Below are 25,792 nucleotides of genomic sequence, written 5' to 3' on the forward strand. Positions count from 1 at the left end.
TTAGTATTTATTTGCAAATGTGTGTCATTAAACGCTGTGACCCTAATTTAGATCTTTATTACTTCTGTTCTAAAAACTAGTAATAATTTTGTTTTTAAAAATTGCACCTTTATCTGAGAGATATAAATGGATACTGTGCCTTTAAATTTGTCCTTTTCGTAAATTGCTTATATTCAAATAACAGCTTGAGTTTGACTTCTAACTGCTGTTGAGCAGGTTTTGTGTCAGGATGGTAATGTTAAAACGGATCAGGTTTGTTTAGACTGGGTTTTCAAGCTGTGTGTGGTTTCAAACTTGACTTGTCCAGTTCAACTGTGACAGATATTGACAGCACGTCTGCTTTTCTGCCTACACTAAACCTGCTGTCTGAAGCTCAAATGCATGCGTATTGGACTGTAAGCGTACTGTGTGCCCTTATCAATAGCCGTTTGTCTGTCCTTCCTCAACCACACGGTTGGCAGCAGTTCGGGTCCAGAGACACGAGTGGGTTCTGTGGGGGCAGATAGAGAGGTGGTCCCTGCAGAGACCTCTGGGTTTGTTGATGTAGGATAATTGTCAAGGCAAAGAGGTGGGTTAGGGATGTCAAACTAAACAGCGTCTTTGTAAGGTTCATGGATATGTTGTGTACACAAAAAGAAAGGTGGAAATGTAATGAATGAGCAGTGAAACCTTAATATGAATGAAGCCACTCACAAAACGAACGGCACATTAGCCAAAAGCAACATCAGGTAATATGTCGGTACTGCAAAAACTGACTTTGCCCTTACATCGCTCTCCAGGTTTTTACATGTTTATAGTTTACAGGATCTTGATGAAGGAAATACATCTGCAGACCAAACATTTTGAGGGCTTTTATAGGATTATACGACCTATAAACTAGTAATGAGAGCAAGTCTTTGCTTTTAGTTTTTTGTAGCGTGCATAAATATTGAGTTTCTTCTGCAAATACACTCACCTGAGGAAAGTTGGCTAAACAGTGGTCATTTGAGGAGTGTCAATTTCTATCGATTTTATCAGCATTAAGTCTGTACTCAGTGTTATTTTTGTATAGTTTTTTTCTATATACACACTTTTATTCCTGATGAAAAAAAAAGCATATGCTGGATGTTTTAAAGCATGGGTTTGAGCTGGTTTATGCCGGTCCTTAGTTGGTCATGAGCTGGCTTTAGCTGGACCTGAGCTGGTTATACACTGGTTATGAGCACCGGACCTGAATTTTTTTTTATTTTTGTTTTTTTTTAATGGTTAAAAATGTAGTTAATAACAACACTAGTGCACCACATGATCAGTGTAGTTTAATATCTGGAAATGTTCAAAATCTTTTTATTCAAAGCACATCTAACATTCCCCGAAGGCGAACATAATGAGGGTTAAACAGGCCACTAACTTTTAATTTAATCTTTCTCTTTCATTAAAGGCTTACATCACCTAAAAAGGAAAATTCTGTCATCATTTTCTCACCACCATTTAGTTGCAAACCTGTATGACTTTCTTTCATCATGTAAACCACAAACAGATTTTGAAAAATACCTCAGGTTTTTTTCCCCATTTGATGACAATGAATCTGAGATCAGTTTAGAAATACCAGCACAACTGTGAAAGAGGCTTTTGTCTGACTGATATGTTGGTGTTGGCATACCATTAGTCAGATGATGTCATGTAATTGTCGGCTGAAAATCAGTACGCGAACCAGACCATGTTTCACAACAATGATTTGCAGCACAGAGATGTCTCCTGAATCCATTAGAAGATCTATAGCGCTTTGTACAATGCCAGAGATGTGTGAAGTTGAAAATGTCTGTCTGTCTCAACTGAGGAAGTGTTTGTTGTTAGCCAGTGTGTAAGATCAACTGTACCCATATTTTTGATTGCTGCACAATATCAGATGTGTTGAACTCTTTCTAGTTCACATCTAATGACACTCTGAAAAACCTTTACACTCTTAAAAATAGTTTCTTTATTGGCACTGATAGTTCTATTAAGAACCTTCAACATCCATGAAACCATTCAAATGCAGAAAAGTTTCTTTATAGTTGAAAAAGGTTCTTTAGATTTTTTAAATGTTCTGCAAAATGGTTCTATTAAGAACTGTTCACTGAAAGGTTCTTTGGGGAACCAAAAATGGTTCTTCTATGGCATCACTGCAAAAACACCCTTTTGGAACCTTTTTTATTTAAGAGTGTAACATCCAAGGAATCTCTGGAACCCAGCATGGAACTCATTGTGCATGTATCACTCCTAAAAATAAAGGTTCTTTATTGGCATTGATGGTTCCATGAAGAACCTTCAACATCCATGAAACCTTTTAAATGCAGAAAAGTTTCTTTATAGTTGAAAAAGGTTCTTTAGATTTTTAAAATGTTCATCAAAATGGTTCTTTTAAGAACTGTTTACTGAAAGTTTTTTTGGGGAACCAAAAATGGTTCTTCTATGGCATCACTGCAAAAACACCCTTTTGGAACCTTTTTTATTTAAGAGTGTAACATCCAAGGAATCTTTGGAACCCAGCATGGAACTCATTGTGCATGTATCACTCCTAAAAATAAAGGTTCTTTATTGGCATTGATGGTTCCATGAAGAACCTTCAACATCCATGAAACCTTTTAAATGCAGAAAAGTTTCTTTATAGTTGAAAAAGGTTCTTTAGATTTTTAAAATGTTCATCAAAATGGTTCTTTTAAGAACTGTTTACTGAAAGTTTTTTTGGGGAACCAAAAATGGTTCTTCTATGGCATCACTGCAAAAACACCCTTTTGGAACCTTTTTTATTTAAGAGTGTAACATCCAAGGAATCTTTGGAACCCAGCATGGAACTCATTGTGCATGTATTCTTTAAATGATCAAAATGTTCTTTACACTAAGATTAAGAACTGTTCACTGAAAGGTTCTTTGGGAAACTCAAAATGTTTTTTCTATGTGAAAACCCCCTTTTGGAGAATTTATTTTTAAGAGTGTAGACACAAAGAGACAGTTTAAAAAGCAGGACAGTCTATCTTCTGTTCCCGCTATGTAGCTCATGACTTTTGCCCCTTGTCCTCCATGTTTGTCCCATTGGGACGGCCCATACAGACGATGGTTAATTGATTCAGTCAGGGCTTCTGCTAGCAGTATTAATGACTTCAATGTTTTCATAACCAGCCTGATAATGGCTGCCGTTCTCTCTGGTTCCTGCTAATGAAATAAGGAATTGACTAGCGGACAGGAAACCAGAGGCTCTGGAAGCAGGCCTAACTTTTGCTCATTTGCTTTGTCCTCGAAATGGGGGGGAATGTGGTTTGAGACTAGTCCGGTGGCAGTGAGTAAATGCTTCCAATTAGGACCTAATAACCATCCAGACTCTTTCGAAACTAATTCAACACTAAGGAATACAAGACGTTTCTTCAGACTTGGATCCTGTTCGTATTGTGATAAATGGTGACTGTTCAATCAACACTTCTCCGAAGCTCTCATCTGAATTGTCTTTAAAGCAGACCACCGGACCAGAGGGCTTTGGTCCATTTGGCAGTATTAAGAGGCCTCTTTCACCCTCTTTCAGATTCGCTCTGTCTCTTTTTGGTTGGGGAATGAATGGCTGCATCCATTAGAGCGCTTGTTTGTCCTCCTAGTCTCAATGCAATGATAGTGCTCTAGAAGAGGATAGGGTTTATATTTTATAAATGTATGTAGTAGGTAATAATGGAAATACTGTAATATGTTATAGATGTTGCACGGATGTTGCACGGATGCAATGAATGCATAACTCTCTACCTTCAAAAACTGGTTCCTTTGGAAACCATAATGGTCTTCATTAAATGCTCACCTCTTCCTCAACAATTCAGACTATTTTATTACATGATAACAACCTCAGTGATCCCAGTAAAACATATGTGACCCTGCACCGTGGAACACAAAAACATCATCTGAAAGCTTTCCATTGGTCTATGGTTTGTTAGGATAAGACAATATTTGGCCGAGATACAACTATTTGAAAATCTGGAATCTGAGGGTGCAAAAAAATCAAAATATTGAGAAAATCACCAAATTAAATTCTTAGCAATACACATTACTAATCAAAAATTAAGTTTTGATATATTTACGGTAGTAAATTTACAAAATATTTTCATGGAATATGATCTTTACTTAATATCCTAATGATTTGTGGCATAATAGAAAAAATTTGACCCATACAATGTATTTTTGGCTACTGCAACAAATATACCCGTGCTACTTAAGACTGGTTTTGTGGTTCAGGGTGACATATGTTGTTTTTTCTTCAGGCAAAGCTGTAATTCAAAATATTTTATTCATGCAAATGGTAAAAAAGATGTTTTACACAAGTGTATATGCTATGTTTGTTACATAAATTGCTACATAAATATTTATTCGGAATAAATATATAGTACTTTCCACTTGTATATATACCCAAGCCCTTCATAATTCATATCAGATCTATAAACCACTCAGAGTGATTGGATTTCATGATTTTCTTTGACATTAAACATCTCTGTTTACTGATTATCGCATTTTGGTTGCAATATGAGAATCTAATTCTCATATTAATAAGTGAAATGCCTGCAAGCAGCACTTTCCATTTAGATAAGCACAAGTATTGCTTAATTTATTTCCCTGTAAGACATTTATTGCATTGGTTTTCACCAAGCAAAATGTCTGCAATTGCTAAACATGAGACAGGCAGCTTTTTGTGCATCAGTCAAAGTTGTTTTTCCGTCAAAGAGGATTTGAGTTCGCTTTTTTACAGTTAAACTGAGTTAAAGTCTGCTATTTTTGGTTATTTCTGGTTAAGTCTTGAAGTGGCACGGCTTAGGATTTGGTATTTGGGTCTCCACCCTGAAAGAAGAAATATCTGCAGTGGCTTTGCATGAATTACAGAAATGCAGGTTTCTGTTGCCGCAGTCGAAACAGCTGAACTTCCAGTGCTGCGATTCACCTCCAACCTTGTTTGTTTTTCGTAATATAACAAAGCTTGACAGAAATTTAAAGATAACTAGCTGTATGATAAACAATTTGTGTCTATACCAACAAAACTTCCAGTGCATGAGTGATTGTTTCCGGTTGGTCAGGGAAGTGGAGGTCAATGGGGTACACAGACATTTTCCAGATCGGTCTGCCTTCTACAAATATTTACAACAATAACTCTGTGCAGACAAATATATCATGCACAGCTCCTATAGACATCCTGAGTGAAGTAGGGTGCATGTCATATTTATGTATTTCATAAACACAACTGTTCAAAAGTCTGTATGATTTTTTGAAAGAATAATTAGTATTGTAAAATAATAACTACAAATGAAAAATGAAAATTACCCCATGATTTACTCACCTTCAAGCCATCTTAGGTGTATATGACTTTCTTCTTTCAGATGAATACAATTGGAGCTATATTAAAAAATGTCCTGCTCTATGAAGCTTTATAATGGCAGTGAATGGGTGTTGAGATTTTAAAGTCCAATAAAACTGCATCTATCCATCATCAGTTAGCAGAAGCTAGAGATTACAGTTTATAAATTTGTAAATATGAAGCCGTGTGGAGTACTTTTTATGAGGGATGAATGCACTTTATTGGACTTCAAAATCTCAACACCCATTCACTGCCATTATAAAGCTTGGGAGAGCCAGGACATTTTTAATATATCTCCGACTGTATTTGTCTGAAAGAATAAAGTCATATACACCCAGGATGGCTTGATGGTGAGCAAATCATGGGGTAATTTTAGGGTGAACTATCTTTAAGTTGAACTCCTTTAACCATGGTACTGGTCATTGCATCCCAGGACACCTTCTATACAACAAGACATCAAAATGTGTGCAGAATGAGGTAGAACAGCTTTCTGGGTGGAGTTTGCGCCTTACGTGATGTTGCATTTCCTTTCTATGGACGCTGAGCAGACCTGCATGACAGAACCACCAACGTGGGTCAGAGATAAGCGTCTTACGGTACAGTGCTGCCCTGTTAGCTTTGGTTTGCTCTCTGAGAGCAGCATTAACTAAAGAGGTCACCGCGTGCAATGTATGGGGCAGAGGGGACGCTGGATGTGGATGGGAGGGATACACAAAGCAGCTTGTGTAAGATGAGAGTCAGCCTCTAGATTTACACTGACAGCAGGAATGTGTGGTTTTAATCAGAACAGACCTTCAGTCTCTCTCCTTCAGTGACTGTGCTCGTGTGCGGGGCTTTGATTAGCTGGACCGCTGCCCTGTGCCCAGCCGAGAGGGTCCTGCCAGACCCGACGGGGAGGTACAAGGTGCGGTAAGGACACCGTAAGCCCAGAGCAGATGGATTGCACTGTGTTTCCGCCCCACTGCGGCCCCGCCAACTCTGAGTCTATAATGATGTGTCAAAGACCCCTGATGCACTGTCAGATATATTCAATGCAATGTGGCATAACAGCTTGGTTGAAAATTATGTTACAGTTATATTCACCCAAGGAACCTTTTAAATGTTTTTTTTTTTTTTTTCTTTTTGGCTGACATTACCAACATACAACGGTGTTTTAGTACCACGTTAAAAATAGCATCTAAGATTTGGAGATTAAAGTCGAAATGTTTCGAGAATAAAGTCGAAATATTTTAAGAATAAAGTAGAAATTACGAGAATAAAGTCGAAATTTCAAGAATAATGTTGAAATGTTTGGAGAATAAAGTTGAAATTATGAGAATAAAGTCGAAATGTTTCGAGACTAAAGTCGAAATGTTTTAAGAATAAAGTCGAAATTTCGAGAATAATGTTGAAATGTTCTTAAGAATAAAATTGAAATGTTTAGAGAATAAAGTCAAAATGTTTAAAGAAGTTAAAATGTTTTGAGAATAAAGTTGAAATTGCAAGAATAAAGTCGAAAATTTTCGAGAATAAAGTTGAAAAGTTTGGAGAATAAAGTTGAAATGTTTTGAGAATAAAGTCAAAATTACAAGAATAAAGTCAAAAGTTATCGAGAATTAAGTTGAAATATTTCGATGAGAAATTATGAGAATTGAATTGTAGCAATTAATGTTATAATACTTAAAACTCTCAAAATATTACAACTTTAATCTTGTAATTGCTACAAATTAATTCTCGGAATTTTGACTTTATTCTTAAAATATTTTGAATTTATTCTCAAAACATTTAGACTTTTTTTTCATAATTTTGACTTTATTGTCGAAATATTTTGACTTTATTCTCATTATTTCGACTTTATTCTCGTAATTTCGACTTTCGTCTTAATATATTATGATTTTAATCTCATCATTTTAGATATTTTTTTTTTTTTTTTTTTTTTAACATGGCACTAAAACACTGTTGTACCAACAAGGCCTTCCCAGCCAAAAAATAGTTACTGACAAAACATCTAAAATAATATAATGAAAAAACAGCTACTTTTGAGTGGAAAGAGAAAGACACAACAAAATGGTGCAGTTAACAGCACTTACCAGCAGGGGTTAACTAATGCTAACCAGCCAAAACTTTATCTTTTGGTCACCAAGTCAACTAGTTTTCAACCGATTACCTCAGTTCTGGTATATGCTGTAACATCCACTTGTCACAATCCAATAAATTTGCATATTTATCTTGTAAAAATCATAGTGTTTGTTAATATTTTGAATTTTTTTTTTTTTCTGTTTTTATTTTAATTTACAAGTTTTAATAATTTTGTGTTTTTGTCAGTTGTATGTATTTATTTATTAAATATGTCTATATAGTTTTCGTTAATAGTTAGTTCAGTTTTGTTATTTTAGTACATCAAGCTGAAATATATATATTTTTAAGTTTTTTATAATTATATAACATTATATATTTTATTTTATTCCAGTTAAAGTTTATTTTATACAGTAATGAAAGCTGATTTATGGTTTTAGTTAAATACAATAATTCTGGTGTTGCCAGATTTCCTGCGCATGAATCTGTGCTTTAGACAAATGTGACACATTGTCATTATCTGCACTTCTATTTCAGCCTCTGCATGCATAAATGAGTACGGCCTCTAAACCCAAGGTTTAAGGTTAATTGTTATACTAGCTGGTTTACAGTTCACACCTCTCCATGACTATTGCAGTTGGAGACCGAAGCATCACTATAGTGTCTAAAAGGCACCATCTAGATGCTAAAAAGGTCAAGTATCTGTCAAGGCATTGGGGATGCTAATTAAAATCCATCTAACCATTAAGATGAGCTCCATAATATCTACTATTAAAATATGAAATTCCAACTGTGAATAGTGATAAATCTAGGCCATACGAAAAGAAAAAAAATTGTGAGATCACTTAATTCTTCCTTGTGGCAGAACTATTTTGTGTAATGTAGCTTTTAAGTCAATGTCTTAATCAAAAACAACACACAGATGGAATGCAACAGAATGAAAGATTAAGTATATTTATTTCTGAGTGTCCACCAAGTCGTTGCAAGCGTGCATCCCTTCCCTTGCGTCATGAAAGGATGATGTCATTCCCCGTATCTCAATTAATCTAATTAAAATCGTTCCTGCATCTTCGCACTGGCCCTGTGAGCATGTGCCAAAACATAATTATGATCTTCATCTCACTGAACGCTCAAGCACATGGTGTGATGATGCACCAAAGCCAGATAATTGGCAGCTTTATGCTAATGAAGACTTGGAAGACGGAAAAATAACGAGCGGACCAAATCTAGACTGACAAAGCGTGAGAACAAGGGTGTTGTTTGCATTATAATCATAATGAATCTGCTGTACTTTACAAAAATAACATGCACGCTGTTTATGTTGGGTGAATATACTACCATCTTTAGATTTCAATTAGTCATTAATTGGTGTAGTGGTTTAGGCTCACGACCGGTAACCAGAAGTTTAGAGGTTTGATCCCTGCAGGAAGTGAGCCGTGAACCAATCAGAGCTTGAGCAAGGCACTTAACCCCAGGACGCTCCAGGGGGATTGTGCCTGTTCTGTGGTGAGATCGCATGAACGTCTTCGAAATAAATTCCACGGTTGTGTGGCGATAAATTAATGTAGTATCTAATTACTTAGCAGTGAAGATAGGCTCATTTGTTCGGTTTAAGACTGTTGGAACCAAGGGTGTATGTTTGCCCAGAGGAAAGTTCAATTGCTTAGAGGTTGCTCATTTATCGCTTAAGAGACTTAATTGAGTTCTCAGTTGGTTCATCAATCAAGATGTTGTGCTAAAACGTCTTTGGAGAAATAAAATTTTACAGATTGAGTATAGATCTATAAATAAAACAATGTGAATAGCAGCTTAAATAATTTAGTGTATAACTTTATGGGAGATAATCAACCAAGTAGTTTAACCAAATATGAAAATTTAATTTACTTACTTTTCATTCTAAACCTGTATGATTTTATTTCTTGTTTGGAAAGCAAAAGAAAATATTTTGATCTCACGACTAATTTGTAAGTATTTTATGAGGTGGCTAAATCGTACGAGTTTGTACAACCTCACTCGTACGACTTTGTACAATTTGTCTAGACTCCACTGATGGGTAGGTTTAGGGGTGGGGTTAGGGGTCAATCATACAAATTGGGTAACTCGTAAAATACGTAAGATTTAGCCAAAGGCGAACAAATTTGCACTAGTGAGGTTGTACGAATTTGTATGAATTAGCCATGTCGTAAATATATATGTACGAATTGCCATGAGATCGGGTTGGCATTTCCTTGTCTGTACAGTGGAACTCAATGGGGTCCAATGTTGTTTGGTTCCAAATGTTCTTCGAAATATCTTGTTTTCTGATATTTTGGAGAAGAATGTTAGTCATAAAGGTTTGGAACCATGTGAGAGTGTGTTAATGCTGGCAGAATGTCCATTTTATGGTGGATTATCCCATTAAGATGAAACATCTAGGGCAACATTTGATGAAAATATGTGTGTTTATATTACAATTAGTAGCAAAAGACTCCTGACTGCACATTTTGAAGTCTGAGCACAGTCTGAGACATTTTTGAAGTCTCAAAAAAGTATATTTTGTGCTAGCAATGGTGGAATAGGAGAAACATCTGCGAATCTGCAGACTTGCTTATCAGTGAAGATAGACTCATTTGTTTGGTTTAAGACTGTTAGAACCAAGGGTGTATGTTTGCCCAGAGGAAAGTTCAATTGCTTAGACGTTTCTCATTCATCGCTTAGGAGACTTAATCGAGTTCTCAGTTGGTTCATCAATCAAGATGTTCTGCTGAAACTTCTTTGGAGAAAAAAAACAAACAATAGTTTATATGCATACTGATTATAGAATTATAAAATTATAAATTCATAAATTATAAAAATATAAATTATTTTGTGTATAACTTTATGTCAACTAGTCAACCAAATAGTCCAATCAAAAATGAAAATATTATAATTATAATATAAACTCACCTTTGATTCTAAACTTGTATGACTTTATTTCTTGTGTGGAAAACAAAAGGAGATATTTTGAAGCATTTCCAATGCTATCACATGGCAAATTTGTACATTTTTAATGAGGTGGCAAGGGGTAGGTAATTCGCACAAATTTATACAATTTGGGGAAATATGTCAGATTAGCAAAAATCATACATAATTGTGCAAGCGAGTTGTACGAAATTGTACGAATTAGCCACCTCGTAAGATACATACTTCCATGAGATCGGGTTGGCATTTCCTTGTCTGTACAATGGAACTCAATGGAGTCCAATGTTGTTTGGTTCCAAATGTTCTTCGAAATATCTAGCTTTTTGATTTTTTGCAAAAGAAAGAAGGTCATACAGGTTTAGAACCACATGAGGATGAGTAAATGATGACAGAATTTCCATTTCTGGTGGAAGGCAACATTTAATGAAAATAGGTGTGTTTATATTACAGTTTGTAACAAAAGACTCTTGACTGCACATTTTTGGAGTCTGAGCACAGTCTCAAAAAAGTGTATTTGAGCTAGCTATGGTCAGTTTTTTAGGAGAAACATCTGAGAATCTGTAGGCTTAAGCAAAAGTCTCGAATTTCATTTCAAAAGTCTCAATTTCGTCTTGTTGCTGTCCATGAGAAGCAAATAAAAAGAACTGTTTTTGAGTTTTCTTTTATGTGAGTGGTTTTAATGTTGGTAGTGACATTTTAAATCAATCAATCTGTGGTTGTGCATCTATGGTTCAATGAAGAACCTTTAACATCCATAGAACATTTTCATTGCACAAAACATTCTTTTTAGTGGGATAGAGTTCTCTCCTAATGTCATTCCAAACCCACAAGACCTTAAACTTGGTAGCTGTACTGCTGTCTATGCAGGGTCAGAAAGCTCTTGGATTTCATAAAAAGTATATTAATTTGTGTTCTGAAGATGAATGAATGTCTTATGGGTTTAGAACAGTAATCAATGCTAGAAATTTATTTTTGGGTGGACTATCCCTTTGAGAGTGCCCGTGATATAATATTTCCCCTCTTTGTTTCCTGTCTCTCCATAGGATCCCTCCTTCTCCTTGCTGCTCCATGATAAACTTCAGGTGCCCAACAGCACACGCAAGGCATGGAATGAGCGTGACGGTCGCTGTGACGTGTGTGCCACCCACCTGAGTCAGCTGAAGCAGGAGGCCGTCCACATGGTGCTGAGCCTTGAACAGTGTGATGTATCCCCTGGCTCTCCTCCATCCCTGGCCTCCCTGGTGGGATCCCGCAGCATCCTCCAAGGTCCCACACCACCTCGAGACTGGGCGTTCCTCCCTACAGGCTACCATTCCTCGGCCTCCTCCACCTCTGCTACTGTTTCTGCCACCACATCTAGTTCTACCCCAACAATCACCAATGCCAGCAACGGCGGCAGCTCCCACCACCCAGCCTACCCCAAACACGGATCCAAACCCAACAGTCTTGGGGTCAGCAGTGGTGTGGAGAAGAAGAACAACTCACCAGGCCACGCAGGGAAGTCTACAGGAGCACAACAGCTTCATCTACCCAGCAGCCCCAGCAACTCTAATGGAACTGTGTTAAGTTCTGTTGCACTCCAAGCGCACCAGTATGTGGACGGCACCTGGACATCTGGACACGTGTCAAGAGCCAATGGCGTCACACTCTATCCTTATCAGGTAGGCATATGTCAAGCGTCATGCATCTATCTAGAGATCTATCTGTTATGTATTTTTTAAAATATTTTTTAGAGTATTACATCAAAAAATGGCTTTGCACATCTAAATTTTGTAATCAGCCTTTGTGTCTATCTATCTGTCTATCAAAGAAATTGACTTTGATGTATGAAACACAATGGGTAGGATTAGGGGTGTGGGGAAGATGCATATAATATGCACGTGAAAACTGCTTATTATGCACGTCAAACATATGCATAGCCTCATATATGCACAGCAAAGTCAATTTCAGTGTATGAATAGCATGCCAAATAGAAACAGAAAATTGTGCTATTGATATGCATGTTCATGAGAGTGGGCTCAATGTAAACACCTGGAAAGTCAAAGGATCCAGTAAGTGAAAGCATTCAAACAGTAAGTTCAAAACAGTGCTAATACAGAGTGACTTGCATCCAGATCCTGCTAAATTATTATTTTCAGTGTGTATTTGGCTTAAATGCAGGAGTGTTTTATAGTGAATGCTGGCTGAAGGAGTTTTAGATTATGTGGTGGTCAAATGTATAGTGATTCTGAATGGATCCAAATATAGTAGCCTAACAGTCAGTGCTTATTTGTATTAAAACGTTTATTTAATTATTGATTGATTGATTGTGGCACTATACATATATTGTGAATTATGAAAATGAAAAAGTACTTATTTATTTTTTTAATTGGGTAATACTGGCACTTCTTTTTTTTCACTTCAAGCACTGCTCAGTCGGTCCATCTTTCTGTCTATCATTCATAGTTTTATCAATCTGTTCGTCTTTTTGTCTGTCTGTCTACCTGTCGGTCGTTTGTTCTGTCTATTATTCTATTTGTCTGTGTGTCTCTCCATCCGTCTGTTCGTCCGTCCGTTTGGCCGTCATTCAATTGTTCTGTCTTTCATTCTGTCTTTTGTTTGTTCTGTCTGTTGTTTGCTTGTTTACCATTTTGTCTGTCTTTTTCTATCTTTATTTATCATTAGTTTGTTTTGTCTGTCTGTTAGTTGTTTGTTTGTTCTATCCATCTTTCTATTATTCTATCTGTCTCTTTATCTCTGTCTGTCTGGCCGTCTCTCCATCTGTCCATCTGTCTATCTTTCATTAGTTTTTTCTGTCTGCCATCATATATGTCTCTTTGGGTATCATTCTGTTGTTCATTTGTTTGTCTGTCTGTCAACCTTGTTTGTCCATCTGTCTTTCTGTCTATTGTAATTTCGTCCATTCTTCTGTCTATCTTTTGTCTTTTAGTTGTTTGTTTTGTCTATCATTCTGTCTTTTGTTCTTTCCTTCTGTCTGTAATTCTCTGTCTATCTTTCTCTTTCATTTGTTTGTCTGCCTGTCAACGTTGTTTGTCCATCTGTCTTTCTGTCTATTGTAATTTTGTCCATCATTCTGTCTATCTTTTGTCTGTCAGTCGTTTGTTTTGTCTATCATTCTATCTATCTATCTATCTGTCTATCTGTCTGTCTGTCTGTCTGTCCATGTGTACATCGTTTTCTGTCTTTTTTGTTTATCATTTGTTTGTCTTTCTGTTAGTTGTTTGTTTGTTCTATTTATCATTCTATTCTGTCTGTCTCTTTATCTCTGTCTGTCTGTCCATCTGTCTATCTTTCATTCGTTTGTTCTGTCTGCCATCGTATATGTCTCTTTGGGTATCATTCTGTGTTTAGTTACTTCATTCTGTCTGTAATTCTCTCTGTCTGTCTTTCTGTCTTTTGTTTGTTCTGTCTGTCTGTCTGTATGCCTGTCTACCTGTTTGTCTGTGTTGTTCTATCATTCTGTGTGTCTCTGTCTGTTGTTTTATTCTGTCTTTAATTCTGCCTGTTTGTCTATCTTTATACCTATTATTTATTAATTCTATTTTTGGTTCTGTATTCCCGTCTATCATTCATTTGTTCTATCCGTTGTTTGTCTGTCATTGTATGTGTCTGTCATTCTGTCTGTTGTTCTGTATTTCAGTCTTTCTGTTTGTCATTTGTTTGTTCTGTCTATCACTGTGTCTGTAAGTCCACCTGTCTACTTGTTTGTCTGTCGTTATCTTACTATTGCATTAGCAACATGCCAGTGCATCCCAGAAAGTGGCTATGTTGTGTGTTCTAAATCAGTCACTTATGAGGCTCAGTTAGGATGCTGCCTAAAGGTAGACTTCAAAACAGCTCATTAGTTTTTTGGAACAAAACCTTAATTTTTTTTATTCATGGTTGGAGGGTTGACGTCCCTTTGGGGAGAAGTGCCGCCTGATGTAATGAGGTGTTGTTTGCACATTGTGGTTAATGTTGTAATCTGATGATACATTCTTTTGGGAGACCCTCTGGGCCTAATGTGGATTGGTAATGTATGGGGCGGAAGGAATTACATTTTATATAGACTACATGGGGTTGAGGGAACCCTTTGAGAGAATCAATTTGATTCATTTGTTTGGATAAAAGCCTAGTTCTTTTGGTCTGCTGTGTTTGCAGAGATGGAGAAACCTTGGAAGTCGAGTTCATTTAGTTTCTCCCCTCTCTGTAATGGGATGGTATCTAGATTATATCACTGAAGAGCAAACAATTTATTTCTGGCAGGCAGGTGAGTGACATTCAGTCCCCTTGAGACCTAATTCCTAGTTATTTCGCTCTAAGATCCAAGCTTAGTGCATTTCTACCCACAAGAGTCAACATATCATATTTGAACAAGCATTTGAATAAGGTCCAAATGAGAGATTTTGTTTTAAGAGGGGTAATTTAGTCTTGGCGTATGTTGTCACTCCTCAGTCTTAATAGGAAAAGAACTCGCAACAAACTGAATTGCGGCACTCAGGAGTCTTTTTAGTAAAGCCTAAGTGAATTAAGTCACAGCAGGTTGATTAGATCTCATCAGAGAGATGTCTTCTCTGGAGTCACGGTGGCTTATCAGAGAGCGTCAGCTGGTTTAGACTCTATTAAGTATAAAGGAATGTTGAGTAGCACAGATTTAGCTGCTCTGTGGAGATTCAGATCTTATAAAATAAATTCAACCAGTATTGTTACCTTTAAGATTTAATGATTTGTCAGGTTGATCAACGTTTCTTAAGATGCGTTCCAATTTACAGGGTCCCTATGTAATTTTCACTAATCCCTACACACTCATTATGGGGTACCAGTCAAAAGTTTTTGAACAGTAAGATTTTTAAAGCTTTTTAAAGAATTTTTGGCTCATCAAACCTGCATTAATTTGATCCAAAATACAGCAAAATCAGTAATCTTGTGAAATATTTTTACTAATTAAAATAACTTCTTTCTTTTTGAATATATTTTAAAATGTAATTTATTCCTGTGATCAAAGCTCAATTTTCAGCATCATTACTCCAGTCTTCAGTGTCACATGGTCCTTCAGAAATCATTCTAATATGCTGATTTGCAGTTCAACAAACATTTATTATTATACTTTTTTTCAGGATTCTTTGATGAATAGAAAGATTCAAAGATCAGCATTTATCTGAAGTAAAAAGCTTTTGTAACATTATACACTCTATCATTCAAAAGCTTAGAGTCAGTATAATTTATTTATTTATTTTGGGGGGAATTATAGAAATGAATACTTTTATGTAGCAAGGATGCTTTAAATTGATCAAAAGTGATGATAAAGACATTTATAATGTTACAAAAATTTCTATTTCAGATAAATGCTGTTCTTTTGAACTTTTTATTCATTAAAGAAACCTGAAAAGAATTCTACTAATCTGTTTTCAACATAATAATAATAATAATAAATGTTTTTTGAGCAACAAATCAGAATATTACAATAAATTCTAAAGGATCATGTGACTGGAGTAATGATGTTAAAAATTCAGCTTTGAAACCACAGGAATAAATTACATTTTAAAATATATTCAAATAGAAAGTAGTTAATTTAGTACTTTAAATAGTAAAAGTATTTCAAAATTTTACTGTTTTTGCTGTACTTTGGATCAAATAAATGCAGGCTTGGTGAGCAGAAGAAACATTAAACAACTTTTGACTGGTAGTGTATTTATGCAAATATAACATTTTGTAGTGCATGTACAATATTATGTAAATGTGAAAATGCATATATCATATAATTGGTTACTCAGAATCCCTAAACAGTGAATATCGAAACAACACATTTTTAATGTGGTATTTTAAGTTAAATAATTCCTTCTCTGTACACCTTTTAGTGCAGAATAACTTACATACTTATAAAGCATTTATATAAAAACAATATTTGGATGCATCTGCATAATGAATCCTGTTGCATTGAGCTTGCAGTGTATTAACCATTAAAAGATGCTTGCCTCAGAAAGCAGCATCATTTTGCAACCTTTTTTTAGAGCCAGCAATTGAATTTGCATCATAAGCATGGCTATGGGCCGTTTACTGTTTTTTTTTTAGACACAATCATGGGTTACAAGAGGAATATGCACTTAAATGTTTCCCCTGTGAGCATTCAGTAAAGTCTTAAAGTCACTGTGAATACAGGGTGTTTATAGGTAGACATAAACAAGAATCTCTTAAGGAATGTTCAGTGGATTTGGAAATTGATGCTTTGATCTGGCTAAGTGTTTGAGTGGGTAAATGTTCCTTGATTCAATTTAAAGAATCAAGTCTTTAAAATCCCATGTAGATTAAGAGGAATGTGTTGCAAATGTGTCCTTTCACTGAACTTGGGTTTTGAAACAAAGACACTTTTGTATGAGAATGATCTAACTAATTAGTTACAGTTACAGGTCATGAGTTTGACCTGTGTATGATCTCATAAGAGATGTGGGATTTATCTGGCAGTGAGAAGAATTCTAGGTTTTTAAGTAGTTTATATACAGTAGACATTTGTAAATATGTTTTAATATTGAAAGACACCTAATGCATTATGGGACTTCTTTAGAGAAAGAGATACTGTATCTGTCATGCATATTTAATGTCGAGTATGTTGTGATAGTACGGCTCTGCTTCAGGCAGTCATGCATATTTTTTACGTCTGTTTCTCAATGAGACCTTCCACACGCAAACATCTGCAGAATTTGCTTCTTACATTTGCTTCTGCACAGGATGCACAGATTCAAGGTGAAGCTTTGCAATAACTGCAGATTTGAATTAGGGAAACCAAGAGTAAAAATAATAGCACATAATAGCCACGTCTCATTTTGGTGACTGCATCCTACGGAGGTCGCATTTGAAGGCTGCACACGTCATTAAGGATCTTATTTAGGAAAGTAACCATAATAAAATTGACCGTTATACCTTGTGACGTGTAAAATACTATAATTTCTTTTTTTTACTTTGCAGTTTAACGGTTACTTTTCTTAAATAAGACCTCCGCGATGACGTGTGCAGCCTTAAAATGCGACCTATTTAAAATAACTGTTTTCTATTTTAAAATGTATTTCAAAATGTAATTCATTCCTGTGATCAAAGCTAATTTTTCAGCATCATTACTTCAGTCTTCATTGTCACATGATTTTTCAGAAATCATTCTAATATGCTGATTTGCTGTACAAAAAGAATTTATTATTATTGTTGTTATTATTATTAATATTCAATCATTTTTTTCAGGATTCTTTGATGAATAGTAAGAGAATAGTAAGAAATGACGGAAATTAATACTTTTATTTAGCAAGGATGCTTTAAAGGGATCGAAACATTTATAATGTTACAAAAGATTTCTATTTCAGACAAATGCTGCTCTTCTGAACTTTCTGTTCATCAAAGAAACCTGAAAAAATTCTACTCAGCTGTTTTGCACATTTAAATGATCATGTGACTGAAGTAATGATGCAAAAACAATTAGCTTTAATATCACAGAAATAAATTACATTTTCAAATATATTCAAATAAAAAAATAGTTATTTTAAATAGCAAAAATATTTCAAAATGTTACTGTTTTTGCAGTACTTTGGATCAAATAAATGCAGGGTCGGTGAGCAGAAGAGACGTCTTTAAAAAACATCAAAAATCTTACTGTTGAAAAACCTTTGACTGGTAGTGTATGAGACCAATAATCTAGACCAAGTCTGCTTTTATATTTTTTGTCAACCTGGAGGGGATATTTTGGAGGTTTTGATGGTTGTTTAAATAAACAACTGTCTTTTATATTGGATCCACAGGCTGTATTAGTGTGTGTTTTTGAGAAAGAATGAGAACAGGTTGTGATTTTAATTTGGCTCAAAGAACTACTCTGAAATGTTAGCATCATGAGTTAATCAAAAGTGAATTGTTTATTTCAAAGCATGTGAATGTGTTAAAGCAATAAGCCATTACATAAGATAGAAAATGTGGTCTCAGGTTTGTTTGCATTGACTTGTTGAGCTGCTGAAGTTTGCTGTAATTGAACACGGCTACTAAGAATTCAAAGCTATACTTTAAGCAAAATAATAATAATAATAAAACCCTGCCATTATTTACTAAGTGGATTTGACATTACAATATTTTACTAAAAGATGCTAGAGAACAATGGACGTTTGATGTTTAACTGACATCAAAGTTGCACCATAATGCCATAATTGATTTACAAGCTGCTCTTCTATATAATTATATGCTTTTATCATTAATTAAAGATTTTTTTTTAATAGTATGGACAAAAGTTCCTATCAAAATGTGTATTTTGTAGCATATATTTATTTCTTAATTATGTATTTTTTACAATTTTATACAATAATATTTGTATAAATATTCCAACATTTTAATATAACTTTTTAACAGCAAATAATGACAGAATTTTAATTTTGTATTAACCAAGGCTAACATTCTGGCTAAGAATTTGGTTTTAAATGTGTCTTACGGTCAGTCCCAAAAGATTCTCATGGTTAGAGTTTTGGTGGGTCTAATCTTGATTGTGCCAGTTGTTAAACAGCATGGTGGAACAAGGAAGTAATTTAGGCTGTAGATAGGGCACACCCTTCACCTCACTCCAATCACGTCTTCCTTTAGACACGTCCTCTTGTTCTGCCTGTTCTTCTCCTCCTTGAGTTGAGCTCTGTATCTCCCTCTCCATCTCAATGAGTCTTTTGTGACTCCTGTGCTTTTCACTTCTGTTTACTTTGGCTAAGATGTGTTTTATTTTCTGTATCTCTCCCCCTCTCGCTCTCTTTCATTGCCCAAGGGGCTGGTTTTTGTGCACAGGAAGCCGTTAAGCTTGCGTTGGAGAGTCACTACGATAGTGACAATTACCCTGGATGCAGGACCTTGTTATAAAAACAGTTTGTGTGCCACACACAGAGCTCTGACATTCCATGTGGACTTTGTCTTTATCCCTTATAAAATCTCCTCAAGGAGGGCTCTTTTCTAAAACCCACATCCCTTTTCTTTGGAGGAAGAATGTGGCTCCCACCCAATGGACACTTACAGCTTGCGTCCATGTCTACATCACAGGCCCATTTAAAGGCATGACGAGGCAACTTCAGTCTTGAATATGTTTTTGTATAAACTGTTGAATCTATGTTTATTATTTCCAGACAAAAAGTCCCTCGTTAAACTAATTCCTTCACTAGAGTTTACGCTATGGGCAAAGAGCATCTGTAAGGCATAGGGGGTCTCCTTTGCTCTGTCAAGAGCCATTAAATTGATTCATTCAAAGAGTCTCTCTACTTCATAGACTGTACACAAACTGAATACAAATATAGCCTATTTTACATTCAGCAGGTCAAGCTAGCTGGATACTCGCCTACTCCTTCGTGTCAGAATCAATGTAAATCTTTCCAAAATAAGAACAGGAGAATTGCGTGAGTCACCATTGACAACAATATGTGTCTTGCTTTAATTGTTGCCATGTGTTTGCAACAGAATTGAGAATGGCGTTTAAATTTTAATTAAATTCCCAAATTTGAATTTGATTTAAACTGAGGTAGCAAATATGGTACAGATCTGATGGATAGACAGATGAATAGACAAATTAAAAGGTGGATGGATGATAGATGGACAAATAGAAAGATGGTTTGATGGATAGATGGATGAATAGACGAATAGAAAGGATGGATGGATGAATAGAAAGATGGGTGGATGGATAGACAAATAGAAAAATGGATGGATGAGTAGACGAATAGAAAGGATGGATGGATGAATAGAAAGATGGGTGGATGGATAGACAAATAGAAAAATGGATGGATGGACAGATGGATGGATGAGTAGACGAATAGAAAGGATGGATAGATAAACAGAAAGATGGGTGGATGAATAGACAAATAGAAAAATTGATGGATGGACGAATGGATGGATGGACGGATGGATGAATAGACGAATGGATGGATGAATAGACAAAAGAAAGGACGGATGGACAAATAGAAAGACGGATGGATGGATAGACAAATAAAAAACAGATGATAGATGGATGGATGGATGGACGAATAGAAAGAGATGGATGGATAGATGAATAGAAAAATAGATGGATGGATGGTTGAATAGAAAGATGAATAAATGTGCAGATGGGTAGATTGATTGGTAAATGGATGAATAGATGAATAAAAAGACGGATGGATGGACAAATACACTGTGTGCAGAATTATTAGGCATGTTGATATTCTGGTCATATTTTTTTTCCAAACACATTTTACCAATTCCAAACCACATCAGTCTTAATAACTACTGTCAATTTTGTATTTAATCATTTATATGTGATATATAATTGTCCGTGAAGGCTGGAAGTGAAAAACTCCTTATATTTAGGTGTGCATAATTATTAGGCATGTTTTCTTTTACAGATAAAATGAGCCAAAAAAGATATTTAACCCAGACTGAAAAGTCCAAATTATTAAATGCCCATGAGAAGAATGCAATACTAATGCATTACAAGAATTTGCAAAGTTAAGTCTTGACCATTGGACAGCGAAATGCTTGTTGTGTCTGCATGGTCAGAAAAAACAGGTGGAGAAGAAAAGATGGATGTTAACTGCAAAAGAATTAGGAATTAAGGTGAAGAATTAGGTGTGACACCATCAGGAACCGTTTCCAGTTCTCCAGCGCCACCATTTTCCAGAACTGCAACCTACCTGGAGTCTTCAGAAGTGCAATGTGTCAGGTTCTCAGAGACTTTGCTTGGTAAAAAATCCTAAAAAATGCTCCTGACTTAATAAGAATAACAAGCTGACGTGTTGTTAAATACATGAAGACATTTTTTCTTTTTTTTTTTTTTTTTATAGGCTTTATAGACAGATGAGTTGAGAGTGACTCTTGAAGGACAAGCATCACATCCTCTTGTACCTCTGATTCAAGAATTTATCTTCCAAAATCTGGCAGTAATTTTTGGGAGTTCATTTTAGTCCATCTCTGCAAGTCAGACTTTTCAGGATAGGAGACTAAACATGAACTCCCAAAACTGAATATCAACATGCCTAATAATTCTGCACACAGTGTAGATGGATGGATGAATAGAAAGATGTATGGATATGCAGATAGATTGATTGAATGGGAATAGACAAATAAAAAGACGAATGGATAGGTGGATGGATAGACAAATAGAAAGACTAATGGATGGATGGCTGAATAGAAAGACGGATAGATGGATGGATGGATAGATGGACAAATAGAAAGATGGTTTGATGGATGGATGGGCAAACAGATTGATTGATGGATAAATGGATGAACAGACGAATAGAAAGGCTAGATGGATGAATATGAAGATGGGTGGATGGATAGACAAAATAGAAAAATGGATGGATAGACAAATGGACGGATGGATGGATGAGTAGATGAATAGAAAGGATGGATGAATAAATAGAAAGATGGGTGTATGGATAGACAAATAGAAATATGGATGGATGGACGAATGGATGGATGGACGGATGGATGAATGGACAGATGGGTAGATTGAGTGATGGTCAATGGATGAATAGATGAATAAAAAGACGGATGGATAAGTGGATGGACAAATAGACAGATGGATGGATGAATAGAAAGATGGATGGGTAAGCAGATAGATAGATTGATTAATGGGAATAGACAAATAAAAAGCCAGATGGATGGATGGCCGAATAGAAAGACAGATAAATGGATGGATGAACAGAAAGACGGATGGATGGATAGATGAATAGAAGGATGGATGAATGGCAGATAGATAGACAGATAGATAGATAGACTAATTGATGGATAGACCAATGAACAGACAAATATAAAGGAGGATGAATGGATAGATGGATGGACGAACGAACGAACGGATGGACAGACGAATAGAAAGATGGATAAATGGATGGATGAACAGAAAGACAGATGGATGGATAGATGAATAGAAGGATGGATGAATGGCAGATAGATAGACAGATAGATAGATAGATAGATAGATAGACTAATTGATGGATAGACCAATGAACAGACAAATATAAAGGTGGATGAATGGATGGATGGACAAACGGATGGACGGACAAATAGAAAGATGGATAAATGGATGGATGAACAGAAAGACGGATGGATGGATGGACGAATAGAAGGATGGATGAATGGCAGATAGATAGACAGATAGATAGATAGACAGATAGATAGATAGATAGATAGACTAATTGATGGATAGACCAATGAACAGACAAATATAAAGGAGGATGAATGGATGGATGGATGGACGAACGAACGAACGGATGGACAGACGAATAGAAAGATGGATAAATGGATGGATGAACAGAAAGACAGATGGATGGATAGATGAATAGAAGGATGGATGAATGGCAGATAGATAGACAGATAGATAGATAGATAGATAGATAGACTAATTGATGGATAGACCAATGAACAGACAAATATAAAGGTGGATGAATAGATGGATGGATGGATGGACAGACGGATGGACGGACAAATAGAAAGATGGATAAATGGATGGATGAACAGAAAGACGGATGGATGGATGGACGAATAGAAGGATGGATGAATGGCAGATAGATAGACAGATAGATAGATAGATAGATAGATAGATAGATAGATAGATAGATAGACTAATTGATGGATAGACCAATGAACAGACAAATATAAAGAAGGATGAATGGATGGATGGATGGACGAACGAACGGACGGACGGACGAATAGAAAGATGGATAAATGGATGGATGAACAGAAAGACGGATGGATGGATAGACAAGTAGAAGGATGGATGAATGGCAGATAGATTTTCAGTGTTGAACTTTTTTGAGTTGCAATTCAGTAATTCCTCTTCCTTCATTCAAACTCCAGTTTAGCGCGCTGTAGAATGTGGCCATTTCAAATTCAAACTAACTACTGTACTATGATACTTACTGTACTTTTTTATACTGTACCTCAGTAAAAAATGTGTCATCCCTCTTTAGCATATCCCCTGGTTTTATTTCTTTCTGCAGCCCAGCTCTAGTGTGCTCTTCCTATCCAGGACTGTAAGTCCTGTTTTCCATCCCATCTGAATTGAGAAGTGAATGCGAACTGTCACAGACAGATATAGAGAGCACTCAAGGGATGGTGAAGAATAGTTAACATGTTCAGGAGAGGACTATCCAGGCAGTGCAGTATGTTCCGGCTTTAATTATGATAAATGAGGAACGCTCTTCTTGTGGGTGTGCAGGGGGCCGCTGGGGAACGGGATGGAAAGAAACCTCCACTCAAGGGCTTCTTTTAGATCCCTCTGTTCCTCTCTTGGGTATTTCTGCTGCATCAGGAAATTTCCATTCTCAGAAATGTTCTTTACCTTCCTCATCCATCACACCTGCACTTGGCCCCGGTCTCATGTAAACCCAGAGCCGGTGCAGTCACATGGGGGGGAGGCAGCCTGCTGTTGAAACACATGAAATGAGACATCCATAAAATTACATGCGCTGGATATTGATTTCACACACACACACACACACACACACACACACACAGGGACGTACTTGGCAATCCGTCATCTGCGGTGAAGTTGCTATAATTGTGCTCAGGCGATTCTAATATGTTTGAATAAATCACTAGAGTAATCTTTTCTGCAACATTGAGATTCCTCTCTTTAGTGTTTGCAATTTTATAACATACTAAGACATTATATATCGCGTTCATCTTCTTAAGACTTGAAGTTAATGAAATACAGAATCCTCTTGTTAATCTGCATCTCTTTTTCAAAATAATACTTGATTAGCGTTAGACATTTCTTTGTACAGTCTGCCGTATAATAGATTGTACCAACAATTAGACAGCATTTAGATTAGATTAGTATTTATTTTTCAGAGGCAATCAGATTAATTTTTATGTTATTTTATTTTATTTATTTTATTATTTTATTATTATTTTTTACATTTTATTATTTTATTTTTTATAATTTAACAGATAACAGATGTTTTTAACATTAATTGTTCCTAAACTTATTATTTGATTTGATTTATTATTACTTTATTTCATTTTATTTTATCATTTTATATTTTATAATTTAACAAATAACAGATATTTTAACATGATCGTTATTTTATTTTATTTTATTTTATTTTTTTATTTTATTATTACTTTTTAGGTTTTATTTTATTATTTTATTTTTTTGTAATTTAACAGATAACAAATATTTTAACATAAATTGATCCTAAACTGATCATTTTTATTTTATTTTATTTATTATTACTTTATTTCATTTTTTTAAATAATTTTATTTTTTATAATTTAACAGATAACAAATATTTTAACATACATTGTTCCTAAACTGATTGTTTATTTTATTTTATTACTTTATGTTATTTGATCTTTTTATATTTTATAGTTTAACAGATAACAGATACTTTAACGTACATTGTTCCTAATCTGATCATTTTTTAAATTTTATTGTATTTATTTATTTATTTATTTATTATTATTTATTATTAATTTTTACATTTTATTGTATTTTTTATTTTGAATTGTTTTTTTTTAATTGAACATGAATTGTTCATAAACTAATCTTTTTTTTATTTTATTTATTACGTTATTTCATTTTATTTTATTATTTTATTTTTTATAATTTATCAGATAACAGATATTTTAACACATTGTTCCTAAACTGATTCTTTTTTTTTTCTTTTCTTTTCTTTTCTTTTCTTTTCTTTTCTTTTCTTTTCTTTTCTTTTCTTTTCTTTTCTTTTTTAAACAGATATGTTAACATGCATTCTTCCTAAACTGATCATTTTATTTTATTTTATTTTATTTTTAAGTATTATATTTAAGTATTAAAAAAATACATACTTTTTAAAAAATACAAGATGCTAAATTTGTCATTTATCAAGCATATTAATACTCAACAAAAAGATGGGATAGCGTAAACGTATTACAGTGCAGTATTTGTAACTGGAGAACTTGGACAGAAGACTTAAAATAGCCGGCTATCTGTTGATCTTTGAATAACCTCTATCTGGTTGATATCAGTAATTCTCAGACTTTAATTTAGCTTTACAAAGCCATATGGACCTGCAAAAGCAGTATGAAGGTTAAAGTCAATGTCAAACAGTTGAACGTGGATGGATGGATAGATGGATGAGGGCATTACGTTTGGGCAAACAAAGGGCTACTATCAGACAGAGGAGAAATAACTGAGAGAGGAGAATGGATGGAGAGATGATGGGAGGATGGGCAGAGAGGTGCAATCTGTGCTGTTGGCACTGCTGGTATTTAATGCTCCTTCTTCTCATTCCTGCACAACAGATGGCAAATCAGCCGCGGGTTCCCAGATGATCTGACTGCGAGCAGGGCTGAGTCCTTTCAATGCCGCCATGAGGATAGAATTGCCATTTAGCTCATGGAAAACAAACACTCATTGAAGATTCATTGAAGTCTTTTTATAAAGTCCATATTTGTACACTGTTATTGCGTTCTTTAGTTTTATAGAGATTTTTTGGGGGTTGTTTTTGCTAAATGTACTCAACTTCAGGC

At 35.2% G+C, this 25,792-nt stretch overlaps 1 protein-coding gene across 1 annotated transcript in view; it reads left to right on the top strand.

Annotated features, from left to right (window-relative positions):
- kif26ba (kinesin family member 26Ba) overlaps positions 1 to 25,792 on the top strand; it is a 123,091-nt gene that overhangs the window by 26,718 nt on the left and 70,581 nt on the right. The window contains exon 3 of the mRNA XM_051133015.1: positions 11,377 to 11,994. Coding sequence (XP_050988972.1) covers positions 11,377 to 11,994 — 618 coding nt within the window. The remainder of the gene's footprint in view (positions 1 to 11,376; positions 11,995 to 25,792) is intronic.

The sequence above is a fragment of the Labeo rohita genome, chromosome 17, assembly GCF_022985175.1.
Source record: "Labeo rohita strain BAU-BD-2019 chromosome 17, IGBB_LRoh.1.0, whole genome shotgun sequence".
Taxonomy (NCBI): domain Eukaryota; kingdom Metazoa; phylum Chordata; class Actinopteri; order Cypriniformes; family Cyprinidae; genus Labeo; species Labeo rohita.